Source organism: Aptenodytes forsteri, unplaced genomic scaffold, assembly GCF_000699145.1.
Source record: "Aptenodytes forsteri isolate BGI_AS27 unplaced genomic scaffold, ASM69914v1 Scaffold79, whole genome shotgun sequence".
NCBI classification, from domain to species: domain Eukaryota; kingdom Metazoa; phylum Chordata; class Aves; order Sphenisciformes; family Spheniscidae; genus Aptenodytes; species Aptenodytes forsteri.
In genome coordinates, this window is record NW_008794776.1 from 2,659,311 (window position 1) to 2,675,180 (window position 15,870).

Sequence of the window (15,870 nt, forward strand, 5' to 3'; positions counted from 1 at the left end):
ACTGTAAAAAACCTAGAACAGTGAGAATGCACCATGGTAACGGTCCTCAGAATGCCCAGCGTCAGCTCCAGAGGTCCAGGTCCTTCACGGGCAGTGAGGGAGAAGAGCAACAGGCAAATTTACCCCAGTCCCCTGCAGCTTCTTTTGCGCCTTCTGCAAGTCCATCTGCACCCCAGTCCCCCAGTTACCAAATACAGCAATTTATAATGAGTCGAAGTCCAGTAGCTGGGCAGAATGTGAACATCACGCTGCAGAACGTTGGACCGGTGGCTTCAGGAAACCAGCAGATAACGCTTACCCCGTTGCCAATTCCAAACCCAACATCGCCGAGTTTTCAGTTCAGTCCTCAGCAGAGGCGGTTTGAGCATGGGTCCCCATCGTATATTCAAGTTACGTCACCGCTGCCTCAGCAAGTTCAGTCTCAAAGCCCTACGCAGCCTAACCCTGTGCCAGTGCAAACGTTACCAAATGTTCGGGCAGGCACTCCGGGCCCTGGCTTGGGTATGTGCAGCCAGAGCCCTACTAGAGGATTTGTAGATGCTAGTGTGCTTGTGAGGCAAATCAGCTTGAGTCCTTCAAATGGTGGACACTTTGTGTATCAAGAAGGACCGGGAATTGCACAAATTGCTCAAGGAGCTGCTGCACAAGTACAGCTTCCATCTTCTGGGACACCTGCCACGGTAAGGGAACGCAGGCTTTCACAACCTCATTCTCAGTCTGGTGGTACCATTCATCATCTCGGTCCTCAAAGTCCTGTAGCTAGCGGAGCAAATATGCAATCTTTGACTAGCCCGGGCCATATTACGACAACCAGCTTGCCACCCCAAATCAGCAATATTATCCAAGGGCAACTTATGCAACAGCAGCAGCAAGTGCTTCAGGGACAGCAGCTGGGTAGACCCATTGGATATGACAGGACTTCTGGTGGACTGATAGCAGGCGTTGGAGGACCGAGTGCATTTGGAATGACATCACCACCTCCTCCCACAAGTCCTTCACGGGCCACTGTACCACAGGGGCTGTCAAGTCTTCCTCTTACTCCTACAGTTAATACAGCAGTGAAAAAACAACCCAAAAAATTGGAGGAGATTCCTCCTGCCAACCAAGAGACTGCTCAAATGAGAAAACAATGTTTGGATCATCACCACAAGCAGATGGAAATTCTTAAGGAAACTTTTAAGGAGTGTTTGATTGAACTGTTCTTCCTGCAACATCTTCAAGGGAATATGATGGACTTTTTAGCTTTTAAGAAGAAACATTGTGTACCACTGCAAGCATACCTGAGGCAAAATGACTTGGATCTGGAGGAGGAAGAGGAGGAAGAACAATCTGAGGTCATCAATGATGAGGTAAGAAATCTGTTGATTAAGGTTTTGGGATAAAATTGTAGATGAAGTTGTGGCACCTGGATTGTGAAGTATTAGAGAAAGTGACAGTACCTGAAAAATCATTTTTACTTGATGGAGTACGGCAATTTTTCTTTAAATAGTTGGTCCGAGAGAGTGCAGTTCTGCCGGGTAGTGTGATTCGATAGGTCGGTTTGAGCATGCTGTTAAATGTATGTATTTAAAAGAAAAGAACAGAGAGCTGAAAGGAGCTTTCACTGTCCTAGTTAGTATGTAAGCCAACACACAAATAAAGATGGCATTGGTGTGGAAGCTGTTTTAAGCTATCAGAATTAATATGAGTAGGAATCATAGATTAAATTTCACTTACTAGACTTACACAAACAAAAAAAGAGTAAGCACAAAGTCTTACAAGAGGTTAACCTTTATTCGACTCGTGTGACTTCTAACCATAGATGTTACTGAAGTTCAGCGTTGCTGTGGCCGACAGAAAAATCTGAAGTTATCTAATTTCTCAGAGAGAACGTGAATCATAATGTATATGGGTCTGTAGTAATGAATCGGGTTACTTAGGCTGTCTTAGAGCTCTGTGCGTGTATTGCTGTCTAAATGATTAAAAAATAGCACTTACAGACTGGACAGTAACAAGTTAACTTTGTTATTTACGCAAAGGTTTAAAATTACTGACTTGAATTCACTGTTTATTAATGGCAAAGGGCTTGAAATAAGCTTGCCACAGACAGATGCCGTGCAACTTCTCCTGCACGTTTGTACCCATTTGTGTAGCTCCTGACCTGCAGCACCCCCGTGGGTGCTGGAGCAGTGCCTGTCTTGTCCAGCGCCTACCTGAAAGTCTATGTGGCAAGTGGTTGCAACAGGGTAGATATAACTGATGCCACTGCATCACTTGGCACTCACAAATACCCTTTAAAATTCGTTAAAATATGTGTGGGTTTATAGTTGCCAGTTTGTAAAGAACCAAACCAAACCTGTTCTGTAAAGAAACTCATATTGCTTTGAAATATCTGTTAGAAATGAGTGTCTTCAGTGAAAATTGATGACTCTCTTAGGTGTGAATCATTAGTTATCATATCTTCAGTTGGAATTTGTGGGAAATTTTAACAGTACAACAGCTGAACTTTAATTTGTTCATTGTTTTGTGGTCTAAACTTCGTGACTAGGAAAAATATATTTCTGCTTGTGATAGTTACTGATAATTTTGAAGGAATCATTTCCATATACAGTAACGTAAGTGCTAGCCTGTTATTGTAATTTATTGACAATGGATATTCAATATTTTTTTTTCACCTGGTTTGTATTTTGTCAAATCGTTTAGGTGTTCTTGTTGGGTTGCGTGTTTGTCAGCTGAAATACCAGGTATTTTTAACTACAGTACGCACATTTTGAGAGATCTGTAGCGGGTGTAAATTGTATAGGTTCATTGAAGTCAGTGGAGCTACTACAATTTACATCAGTTGAGGCTCTGCCCCTCGGTCTTTCGGGGTTGGAGTTTGCTGTACTTCACTGCCTTCTTGTGATGGATCGTCTTTTGTTTGTGAAAGCCGCTTGTTCGTCTAGCTGCTGGAGAATTTTGCAAAGTGCAACAGCAAAAGTCTTTATGTGTTTTCAACTGATGAATCCTTTTGAAAGTTTAAGACATCTTTTGAGTATGTTCTTTCTTTGTATTTTTTTGTCGTCTTCTCTTTTATTTCCCCCTCGCCCCTCTTTATCACTTTCTGCTAAAGCAATGCACTTCATCCCTTGCCTGGAAAGGTTGATCTCTTTGGGAATTCAAGGGGAGAGCGAATGGTGGCTGTGCTCATTGCTTAAATAAATGTTGGAGCTCTCTTAAGTTCGAACTGTCTGTCATGCTAATTTGTTGTCCGTTAGGAGCAGCAATCGTTAAATTTAAAACACACTTTTATGTTAACTGGATTTAAGAAAAGGTTTCCAGTGACAAGAAGTCACTATAAATAGTCAAGGCCATACTCTGTTCTGCTATTAAAAGTGAGACAGAACTCTTCAAAAACGGCCTGCGTTCAAACCGAGCCGTACTGGTGGTTGTTTAGTTATAATCCCCTCTTCAGTGAGGTACTGAACAATAAAAAAAAAAAAAAAAAGAAGAAAAACTTTTAAAAAGAAAATGATTCTCCCTTCTTTTTTTTTTTCCCCAAATATTTCTCTCAGGTAAAGGTTGTGACAGGAAAGGATGGGCAGACTGGTACTCCTGTCGCTATAGCAACCCAGCTTCCTCCAAATGTTTCTGCTGCTTTTTCATCCCAGCAGCAACCATTTCAGGTACTTTTCAATGGTTCTAAAATGTAGTTTCATCCCAGATTTTTTTTCTTCATTCAGATTTGATATTTCTTAGATGAATTAGAATTTTCCCAAGAGCCCATCCCTTATCATCTAAACAAAACAAAAAAAACCTTTGCAATCTTCAAATGCATCAGTATTAATGAAGCCTTGAGGAAGTTAAATCTTTGTCTCCAGGTTGCTGGCTTATTTCATTAACTTTCAGCTTGAATGTTTTCACTTTGGTTTGTTTGTCTTTTGTTTCCCTAATGCATTTGGTTCATTTGTGCATTCTGCATAGTGATAATACGGATTCTTTTGTCTGTGGCATTGTAATTGTGGATTTCTTCTAAATTTCTTTTCTTTTTTTCCCTTATCTGTTAAAGGTTTTGAGTGTGGCTACAGAAGGTTTTGGATTTGCCTCCCCTGAAATGTTTTAAACAGCAATAATAACCCGCTGACACATTTTTTTTTTTTTTAAATAACTAACCACTTTCCATTAGCTCTACCATAAATGTTGGGAAGAAGAAACCGAAGTGCTTATTTTTATTATATAAGTCCTTTTTTACATTTTTTCTTTTTTTTTTTTTTCCATGAGGGAATACTGAACAAAGTAAAGAAATAAATGTGACAGTTAAAATTTCTGTGGATCAGTGATGATGCATCTTTTAAATTCAGACTAGTATGGGTTTATGCAGCTACCTTCAAATCTGTGCTACCCAGACATGATTGCTTATATACCCTGAGATGTAATATACCCTAATTCCTCTGCAACTAAAATATTTACCTTTTAGCTCTATTACATACGCTTGAATAGCAGGTGTTACAGGGTGAATTACTCTGCTGTACCGTGGAAGCTGTACAGTCTGCACTGCCTTCACCTAGGTTTTGGAAAACGGAGAGTTAAGTGAAATGTAAAATGGGTGGTATTGCTGTGTGTAACAAATGGGATGTTCACGGTGATATTTTACAAATGAGTTGCATAGTTAAGGGGCTTGCACTGACTGAGAGCTCTTTGTTATGGCCAATAGTGACATGTCTTGGAAGTCTCCTTAGGTAGTCAGGCTTCATCTAAGCTGTTTAAAATATGTAATATTATATCAGGTTATTTATCATAGTGATTAGGGTTATCATCAAGCTATAGCTACAGCAGTGATGAAGTACTTTTGAAAGTATTATACCATTTCAGACCTGTTTCAGAGAAACTAGCAGGTACATGCTGAAAATGTACAAAACTCCATGTAATTGTGATAATACCTTTTAGCACAAGCTGTTAACAGAAAGTATCATCTCTTTCCATCAGTCTTTCTCTTTGTAACTGTTTATAGAGAAATAATGTGTCCCAATCAGCATCATCATTCAAATTTGAGTGCATAAGTGCAGCACTCGGAATGATTATTGTGGGCGTGCTGCATAATCATGACCTCTGGAGAACTACATTATTTTAATTAAAGTTAGGACAGTTCTAGTCTAATATTAGTGGTATGTGACTGCAATTTATAAAGACATAACATCTTTGCTCTTTGAAGTGTCTGGCCTAAATTACGTGGTGATAATGCAGACAGCTGGGAGGCATACTCTTAAGAAAATGTCAGTCAAATATCCTAAAGTAGAGATGCAGCCTGAAACTGTGAGTATGCAGTCATCCAGAGTAAGAGGGCAGGTGAAATAAATGGCATTAGAAGCAGAGTTTGGAGAACGTACTTTCTTAAACTGATGTCCCAGAAAGCATTTGATGCAAATAGGACATAAGCTGAATTTGTTAATTAATCCAGTAGCATTGTAGAAGATAAGTTGTTGTGACTTACTTTGAAAATTCTGTAAATGCCTAACTGTATGATGCTCTGCCGGACACTGGCCATTGGACTTGAAATATGCTGCATGTCTGCCTTGTGAGAAGACAAACATTTGACAACTTAATCCATATCGGGTGTGATATGACAGTGAACCATGACCATTAGGGATGAATATGAGTCAGAGATTTCTTAAAACCAAAATTCGCATCTGAAGGCTACAGCTGTATGGCTAGAGTGGCCACAAATGCCCTCACAGCAGCAGAGATTAAATGTTATTAATTCATAGCTATTGATAGAATCTGAGCGGCATGAGATATATTCAGCTCAAAAAGGAGTGTTTGAAACTCAGTCATTTTGGGTGACGTTGGCTATGTTTATTGATACCGTTTGATGAAGCGTTGAAGATGTAGGGTTGTGACAGCTACGGTTTATTTCAATATAGACTGGTGTTTACTTCCTTAGGCTTAATTTACATTGGTAGAATTTCTATTAAAAATCAGAGAAGAAAAGATCTGTGAATAAACTAGAAGATTCTTTTGGGAAATTGCTGTCTTTGCTATGTTGTCATAATAAATTTTCACAACATCTGCAAACCCCTACTGTACATCGGTATGGCAGACCCTCTCACCTATAGCAAATTACATTTAGAGAACTCGAATGTTGAATTAGCTCATTTTCCAGGACATAGAGGCATGCGTAAAGTCCATCTTTGTATTTTCTGATAGAATCTCTTAAGCCCTTTCTTTGAACCCTTATTTTTCTCATAACAAGTTTCATAGTAGAATATTGGGTATAGCATGGCTAAATATTGAGGAGAACTTAAAAATGTGACTTGGAAACTCACTGGAAAGAACTGGGCTTGCACAAACACTGGCAGACATAAATAAGTACTTGCCAGTAGTGCTGAGGGCCCAAAGAGCGTGGAAATGGTCATATACCCAGACTTGTTTGTTTCAATAATCTCGTATGTAAGTCTGCCATCTGAGTTTGGTGCTGAAAGGATTATTGAGGATATACTCCCTGCCATTGTTGCCAATATTAATTGTAGTGATTTTAAAATAAAGTTTTCACGCGCTGTGTAATCCTACTGAAGCTAAACTCCAACTTGCTGAATCCAACCCCTGTGATTTCTTTTCCATCTCAGTATCAGTAGTGCTCTTCCAGGCTTGTTAATTCATAGTTGTGTGATGTTTATCCTCAGACAAAATGTCTGGTAATTTCTGATGAGCTCTGATGTCACGTTAGCCTTACGGCAATATTGTATTTCTCCTCACTGAGTTTCTTCATGGTACTCATTTTGCCAGCGGTGCAAACAAGTACAAGTCTGCCATCTGGAAAACTGGAATTGGAACTTGTGTTACTTGGCTGAGATTCTTTTATTCCATCTTCTGAGTCTTAGCAGTTTTTCCTGAAATATTTCAAGGCTAACTCTCACGGACCTCTATCCTGAGAGTGGCAGTGGTGGAGACTCAAGTAAGCTTAAACTGTTTTCAGGATGAGAGTTAATTTGTGTGTTACTGATGTTTCATACAGAGTGAAAAGGATTAGCTTTCACAAATGTATTGACTCTCGTTCCTGACTTTTGTGTCTTGTTAGTTATGATACAGTTTATGCGTAAATTCTCTTTCCCCATCTAATTTCCCTTCTAATTTATCCTGTAATGAAGTCACAATGTTCAATTGTTGTCGTCAGCTTTTTACTGCAGCTATATACTATATGAATACGTCATTTTGACTTCATTGCAGCATTATGCAAATGATGAAGGGTAATACATTAATGAAAATTTCCATTTATTAAAAAAATGAGAAATAAAAGAAATATTGGGCAAGTTTATTTCTTACGTATCCCATTTTCCGGGTTTGGCATCACTTTTTAAAAAATGTAGACGTGTATTATATATAACCAACTTCATCAGTTCAGTTACTGTTTTAAAATTTAAACTTAATGAAGAGTATTGGTGCATTATGGACATCTAAAACGTTATAGCAGATGTTGAATGAGTCTTGTTTTCTTTGTTGTACCACTGTTCTGAAGGATTTGTTCGGTGCTCGCCTCTTTAGATCCATTTGTAAATTACGTCTTGGTGTTAAACTATCTACAGATTGAACTTTTGTGATTTGTTTTCTTTTTCCAATAGCAAACGCATACAGGGACTCCAGTAACAGCGACTGTGAACACCATAGAAATTGAAGCTTTTAAGAGACAGCAGGCACTTGCACCAGCAGGTATGTTCCACAGACAGAATTTCACTTCGGTTCTTTTTTTTTTTTCCAAACAGTTAATGGAGCCCACTGTTCTGTAACTCTTGAAATACAGTTTTGCCTCACCTTGGGAACTGCCAGATCCCTAGGACTATCTATTGTGAATGGTGCTGTGTGAAGAGTGCACTCCACTCACAATATATAGGACTGGATTTGGCAGGCACGGAGACGTTGTTAGGTTGATTGTTCTGGCTAAGAAGATTGGAGATGGCTAACTTGAAGTTAGAGGGACTCTGCCCTCGGAGCATGTTCTTCATAAATGCTACACATGTATAGTAGTCATAGCTTTCTGAGCTGATGTTGGAATCATGTGTAGTAGTTTGCTTTGTAAAATTGAACCCATTCCATTATACCATGCCATAAATGGAATTTGAATATCACAGATTCGTCTAAGAGACCACGAATTGAAGTGGGCCGTCATGGGATGGTTTTTCAGCACCCGGGTGTGGCTTCAGGAGTTCCTCTTCAACAGCTAATGCCAACGGCACAAGGTACTGTGTCACCACATGCCAATTGCACATTAATTTAACAAGGAGATGTTAGTGATGGGACTAGAAACTTGGGCTTCCGGCCTTCCAAGATCCTAGTCCCACCACGCACTTCTCCATGTAAATTAATACTTGGTATGCAATGCCTGGTTTGTTGAAGGAGCTGAGTGACGGGCTCCAAAGGTGCATGTGGGCATGGAAATACGTCACAGGTGCTGATGCAAAATGGTTAATCTGAGAATTCTGGAACTGAGCCAATGATTTATGAAAAGGAAGCCTCCTAATTTGCAACATCATGACAAATTTTTATTCATTAGTCATGCCAAGCTTTAGAATATGTGTTAGAGTGAATGTGTTAAGAACTAAGTATTATTTAGACTTGATGCTGTTATTTTAGGTTAAATTCCATTAGCTCACCAGTCTTTTTTTTTTTGAAGTATAAGAAATTCAGAAGACATATAATGACATGTTTTTTTTATAGTTGCTGTGCTCCAAATTTTAGTTGCAGTCCCGTGCATGAAATACTTTGTTGTTTATTGTAATGGTGATTTATTTTGTGATTGTGATGTGGTATTTTCAAGTGATGGTGTCTTGTGGCAAAGTAAGTAACAAATTAGTCTATTTGCAGTTGATTTCCTCTTTATATTGGTAAAGAGCATTGGATGTTTTAATTTCATCTGTGTCGTGTTTCCTCTTGCTTTGTAGGTGGAATGCCTCCCACTCCTCAAACTGTACAGCTGACTGGTCAGAAACAGAGTCAACAGCAGTATGACCCATCTAAAGGCCCTCCTGTGCAGAACGCAGCAAGTCTGCATACACCTCCGCCGCAGCTGCCAGGGAGACTGCAACCTGCAAATGTCCCCATGACGTCTCTCCCAGCCGCGCTGCAGCTTTCACAGCAGCAACCACAGATAGTGGAATCTCCAGCTCAGCCTCAGATTCAGGTGAAGATCCAGCCTCAAAGCGTACCCCTGAGTTCCGCTCCACTTACAGCACCACTTCAACAGCAGGTGCCACCAGCAATCCATGTGCAAGGACAAACACCAAACCAAGTGTCACAGCCACAGGCTACAATACAGCAACAGGTATGTGAACTTCATTGGGGTGAAAATATGTTCGTTTCAATGCCCAGTAAAATCTAAGAACGTTATCTTCTTGAAAAAATATGAAATGTGTTAACGTTTTTTAATTCCACTGGACACTTAAATCCTTTCCTTATAAAAATGCAGGTGTAAATTTTTTATTAAATTAAATTTAAGTCCACATTGTGTTCTGCTGTAGTGTAGACTAAGACAGTATTGAATCCTAAACTCATCACTAACAAATGTGTTTCTTGGGCAGACTGTGACTCTGACACGACCATCTGCAGATCCTGCTCAGACTTCTCAGCGTCTTACGGCAAATACACTACCGCCTACCTCATCCGTTGCGCCAGCAGCTATCTCAGGCACAACACCGCCTTCTGCATATCCAGTACAAGCAAACAGGACCTCTCCAGCAACTAACAAGTCCCTCTCTCCTATTGCATCAAAACCCCCAGGCTTAGCAGTAGCAGCAGCACCTAAAACACAAAGTCCAGCTCAGAATGCAGCAGTATTACCACAGGACAACTCTCAAGACAAGCTTGCTGAGCAAGTAAAGCTGGTAAGATTTTTTGTTTTTCCCGAAACTTATGAACAGTTAACACACAAATAACAATTAACACGAGCAATGCGTTTGAGTTACGAAAATGGGCTATTTTTCGGGGGAGTGGGGTGTTTGGTGTTTTGGTTTTTGGGTTTTTTTTTTTTTTTTTAGTCTGCTTTACATACTGAGTTTTGCTTTTATGGGCATTCAGAGAAGTTGAAGAAGACTTACTGGTCTTCCTACTGTTGTTGCATTCTTTCTCTTTCTATTGATTCTATCTACTCATTCGAGGTGACTGCAACCTTATGTATTTTTATAGCTAACTGGAGATGTTTTGCTTATTTAACAGGAACATCATAGAGAACTTGTTTTTTCACAAAATCAAGCAGTATTAATAATGAAGTTATATTTATCTTCTTTGGGTAAATACATCTGCAATTTCAATTTCTGAAAAAAAAAAAGGATTATTTGATTGCTGTTCGCATATGTCATGTAACTTGGTTTTTGTGCTGCCCAGCGAACCTTTTTTATCCTGTTATTTAACAAAGTACTTCTTGTAATACAGGTTGAAGTACTGTGATTCTCTTTATGCATAAGTTGAATTTAGTCTGGTGATTTTTTCATTGATGCAGTGTTCAGACTTGATTTTTGTAATGCATGTGTCACGCTGTTACACCTTTTTTTTGCTGTCAATTATTCTGACGGAGTGGGAGCAATTACTATTTTTCTATTTGGCTACTGGTTTAGGTGCATTCTGCAGCTTCATTGTAACTATATGTCCTTCTTTTTAAGGAAAACCAAATCCACCAGCGAATAGCAGAACTGAGAAAGGAAGGTTTATGGTCCCTGAGGCGACTGCCTAAACTCCAAGAGGCTCCAAGACCAAAATCTCACTGGGATTATTTGCTGGAAGAAATGCAGTGGATGGCAACTGATTTTGCCCAAGAGAGAAAGTGGAAGATGGCAACTGCTAAGAAGGTACTGGAAAAACATTTTTTTGACTCAGAACAATTGGTCTTGGTATCACTGAGCTTGGGAGCAAAGCTATTTAAACGTTCTTTTTCTACAGATGGAAGTGATGGGAATATAAGGCACCGATTTTTAACTCAAAATGAGAAGCCATGTTGTCAGCTTTGGATATTCTAGCATTTGAAACAGGCTAGATAATTGTATTGATTGTGGATGCAAAGAGTAGTTTTGGATTTTGTGGATTTTATTTCTCTGGAAGTCAAATAGCTTGTTTAGGGGAGCCAGTCAATATGTTGACTGTGTCATATTTAAGAAGTACGGCTATCGTGCCTGTCTCACAAATCCCTCTCAATGAAGAGTAAATACAGAATTTTGTAAATAACTTCCACTGGGTATGGTTGTCTGTCCGATTCTTCTTTCTTAATCTCAGAAAAAGACGAAGGAGAAACCATGTTCTAAGGACAGCAGTGGAAACATGGTAGAGAACTGCTTCCATGGGGGAAGAGAGCAGCACAGTGGGAATAATTAAGTCAGTGATGGAATGAAAATTGGGGTGGTGTGAGATGAAATGTGTGAAATCTGTTTATTTACAATAGGCAAGAGTTTTCTATGGATTCTAGCAATGTAGCACTTTCTTTTGATACATTTATGACCAGTTTGGGCTAATGAAGAGAGCAACTGAAGGTCATTAGTTTAAGTTGCCACGTTGTTTTCTATTGTATATTCTAAAATGATGGAAACTCAGAACTCTCTTCCTTACAAGCAAAGTGTTGAAATAGGTGTATCATTTTGTAAAATGAAGATCTGCATTTTGAATATAATTTGAATCTGGATTTGAAGCACTTACTCCATTTGTGGCCAATGGTAGGTTTTTAAGAATAGGAGAAACGGGAAGGGCAAATAAGAAATGATCCTTCCCCTGGCAGTACGCTTCAAACTTCTGGAAGTCAATGTTTTAGGGACCTTCTGAGCTAAAGGTTGCAATCGAGTCAGTCTTTAACAGCCATCGACTGATCTTTCACTCATGTATGTACACTCTTTTGGAACTCATTTTACCTTTGGTCTCTGACATTTTGTGGTGTGATTTCTATGACTTCTTCATATGTGCTGTCTGAAAAAAGTTTTCTTTTGTGTGTTTGCTGCTGGTTTCAGTAGAGTTTTCCCTAATTTTTATATTGAGAGAGTAGTGAATTACGAGTTTCCTACGTGATTGCTTAGTTATAGTTCTTGTATTTTCTTTTTTCCTTCGAGTTTCATGTCTGTTGTTTTACTGGCATGGTAAGAATTAGAAATGTTGAAGGTAATTGCTACGTGTGTAAAGCTGTGGTCAACATCTAGCAGCTGACAACCACTATAATCTTAAGAAATACAGTGATGTGTATTTTGAGGTAACCTAATTCAGTATCTCTCGTGGTATTTTAGATGGTAAGAACTGTGGCTCGTTACCATGAAGAAAAGAAACTTAATGAAGAGCGAGCTAAAAGGGAAGAACAAAACAAACTAAGGCGAATTGCTGCATCAATTGCTAGAGAAATAGAATACTTCTGGTCTAACATTGAACAGGTAAAATACTGACTTATTAATACTTGTGCAAGTCATACTGTTTTTTTCATCTTCAGTAATTTATTTATAAAATTTAAGTGCTTTATGAGACTTGATTTACATTTCAGGTTGTTGAAATAAAACTGCAAATTGAATTTCAAGAGAAAAGGAAAAAAGCTTTGAATTTAAAGAGAATTTCTTGGAGAGGTAATTGTATTCCATTTCATAAGAAATCCAGTATAAATTCTGATGCTATTGTTTTATATAATTTCACTCAGTGGTGTTTAATCTTGTTGGTGATAGAATTGTGAGATGCTAATAATAGGTTGTGAACAGATCTGAACTATGAGTTACAGCGGTTTTTTATGCTTTTGTGCTAGATTTTGTTAATATTTCTTGTGTTTTATGTTGAATGCATTTAAAAGTTCACGTAAGAAACATAAAATTGCTAAGTGACTAATGCATACATGAAGTATAATAATTTTCCAGGTAAGGATACAAAACCTGCAGAAGACCTTTTATTGGAAAAAGAAAGTGAAATGGTAAGCCTTTCTGTTTCTTAAAAAGCCATCAAATTAGTTTAAATATGACTACCTGTGTGAAAAAGTTTTGATACATGTGAAATGTTTTCCTTAGATACATGGTGATGACAAGCACATTTCTGTGTAGTTACTGACAATTGAACATATTGTCATAAGCACAAATACCATTTTTTCTGGTTATGAACCACAGCTTTTAACGGGGAAATGGATTGTGGTTGATACATGTCTTTTAAAGGAAGAATTCATATTTATTCAATGGCTTTGAATTGGTCATTCTAAGATTGCAAGACCAAAAAAATGTACAAATTAATTGCCAGACTTCGTTTTGGGCAGGAGTTTCACCTACTGTAACCAGGGGTAAACTCTGTGGGGCATGAAAGCACGTTTTCAGCTGTTCAGCTGTGATTTATCTGCTGAGAGATGCAGGTGTATGTTACAGAATGGATCAAACTGAATGTAACTTAAATATCTTTTGCCCTAGACAAAATGTGTGCTAGGACTCCTTGGCTACATCTGTGCAATTTGGAAAAAAATGAGCGAGGGATTGTTCTGAGGCCCTGAGCCATCTGGCGTGGCACAGCTGATGCCCACTTGCTGAAATGCTCCCCTTTCACCAAGCAGAGTGCCTGCATCTGAATTCCCTGTTAGGAGCAAGCGTTAGCGTGTGTTATCAGCCAAACTGTGGCCTAGCGCTGTCTGCGAGTGTTAACTTGCACAGGCTAAACCGTGCTACAGAGTATGCTGGACAGCTGAGAGTGAGCAGTTGTAGGCCTGTGCCATATCTCTTTTTTTATTGACTAGTGAAAATTTAGTCCTTGACTCCAACCTGGGTAAAAGTTTTGTGCCTCAATAATGTTTGCAAGGGAAAGAGTGTGCTATGGCTCTGCGCCACAGCTGGACCTGAGTAGTTTGAACCGCAAGCACTTGAAGTGGCTGATTGCATGCTGCCTTCAATACAGAAGCAGAGTATCTGCTTTTGCCTGGCCAGGAAAGTGCTAATAGGTGTCAAGTGTCTGTTAGCAAATGCTGTTGTGATTGCAAAGCACTTGTTGCTTTCTTTAAAAAACAAACAAAAAAACCTCCCTAACTTTGTTTTCTGTGCTTTTACATATTTTAATTCTTTAATGCTAGGGTTCTTCATCTGGAAGGAAAAGAAAGGCAAGCACTTCTTTGACTGATGAGGAAGGTAAGTCACTTCTCAAAACTGTGCATCTATAGCATAGTACAGAAGTTGTGTATTAACCCTGAAACCACACGTTTCAGTCTGTTACTGCATGGATGCAATGCATTTCACAAACCAAATACCAACCCTCATCCATTTCTTAGAGAGATTAGATAGTCAATTAGATAGTAAATTTTCCTTAAAAAGAGCTTCAGTGAAAATTTGAAAATAAAATTTTCCCTGAAAACACGCTGCCATCATTGTTGGTGGATTTTAATTCTTTCTGTCCTCATTCCTTCGTTTCTCAAACCTTACTAGTGGTCTTAAACTTCTTTTGAGGATTTCAGACTGAATAACCCATCTGCTTTAGTTCCTTCCTTGTGATGACATCTGTGTCATGTTTCTGACAAAATCCCCAGTTTAAAGCTACAGAATAACCTGTCTCTGGTGACCATTGTCAGCCAACACTTAAGAGTTCAAGACTGCCTTTTGTCCTGAGGCAGAAGTGCTTCTCCCCTTTTCACTTATCTTTTAAGTTCTGTGTATAGTTGCTCTCAGATTTTCTTGTTTTCCATACATGTCTCATTCTTTTTGAATCCTGGTAACTTACAATATTCTGTGCTAGTACACTTCAGAGGCATATTATTACAAACTTCCTGAATTAATGTGTAATTTGAATGCCAAGGTTAGCATTTGTTTTTATTTCAGTTGAAGATGAAGAAGAAACAATTGAAGAACAAGAAGCTAAAGAAGGAAACATAAACCATCAAACTGAATTGTCTAATCTAGCCAAAGAAGGTAGGTGTGTAGCTTGATTCCTCTCTGTGGTGGGCTCTGAAACGGCATGTGAAAACACGCAGTAGTTATTGTATTTGTAAATAGGGTTATAGATGAGAAGTTGAGTGCATTCAGATGTTTAGTCATATGTAATCCGTATTTATTTTTTTCTGTTTGGAAAGTTGTAGCGGTTAGTTTATGGGATGATGATGGACATCTGTACTTAATAAAGCAGTCCGTATACTTAACTAGTTATCACACAAGGTAGCTTGAGAAAAAGTATTTCTCTGCTGAAGCACTGCATTTCTTTAAAACCTCACGCTAAAAGATTCAACCTAAGTTCTAGGAATGCATGATAAATACTTAAAACCAGAAGTGTATCAGATTGAACATGAACATCAACTGTCTAGAGTATCTCAGAAGGGTTTTGTGACCTACCTGATAAGTCTGAAAGGGCCCTGAAGTACTGATCTTGGGGGGTATAAATACTTGAAGATCAGGGGCTTTTAGGGACGATGCTCTGGCTAGCAGCTCTCTTTCATTAACAACATAACAATAACTGCTATGCTGAGCTTGATGTATGCAAAGTATCCCATAGGGATCACTTCACTTACCATGGTAAAAAACCTTGCTGATTTTTAGAGGCAAGCTTCCCATTAAGCTAAACCTGTCTGACAATTAATATGCAGTTTCCAAATCCGTTTGTTTGGTCTGTTTGGCAGCTTAGTGGCTGCAGCCAGCTGGCCAGTTGGAGGGATTATAACTCTTGGCCAGTCAGCCAGGTTCCTAATGAGGATGTTTCCTGATTGATTGGCCACCGCCAGCATGCACATTCCTGCTTCAACAGATCAGACAAGGGATTCATGGAGGTACTGTTTAGTGGGGTTGAGGTACAGCTCAGTTTTGAAACTTTGAGCTCTTGAATTGACTTTCAACCACTCGGCTGGATTTGATGCCCCTACCTCCCCAACCAGTGGTTTACTGTCAGTTTGTATGGTGGGTTTGTAATATAGTAAAAAGCAAGCTGGGTGAGCAAACTGCTTGGTGTAATGCCAAGTGTTCTCTG

The 15,870-nt window shown here is 39.0% G+C and overlaps 1 protein-coding gene across 1 annotated transcript in view; it reads left to right on the forward strand.

Annotated features, from left to right (window-relative positions):
• LOC103894864 (E1A-binding protein p400-like) overlaps positions 1 to 15,870 on the forward strand; it is a 48,804-nt gene continuing 32,934 nt past the window's right edge. Inside the window, 11 exon segments of the mRNA XM_019470778.1 lie at positions 1 to 1,349; positions 7,575 to 7,662; positions 8,082 to 8,189; positions 8,892 to 9,271; positions 9,528 to 9,830; positions 10,605 to 10,790; positions 12,204 to 12,344; positions 12,452 to 12,484; positions 12,818 to 12,865; positions 13,997 to 14,051; positions 14,736 to 14,825. Of these exon segments, the coding sequence (XP_019326323.1) occupies positions 27 to 1,349; positions 7,575 to 7,662; positions 8,082 to 8,189; positions 8,892 to 9,271; positions 9,528 to 9,830; positions 10,605 to 10,790; positions 12,204 to 12,344; positions 12,452 to 12,484; positions 12,818 to 12,865; positions 13,997 to 14,051; positions 14,736 to 14,825 (2,755 nt within the window). The 5' untranslated portion in view covers positions 1 to 26.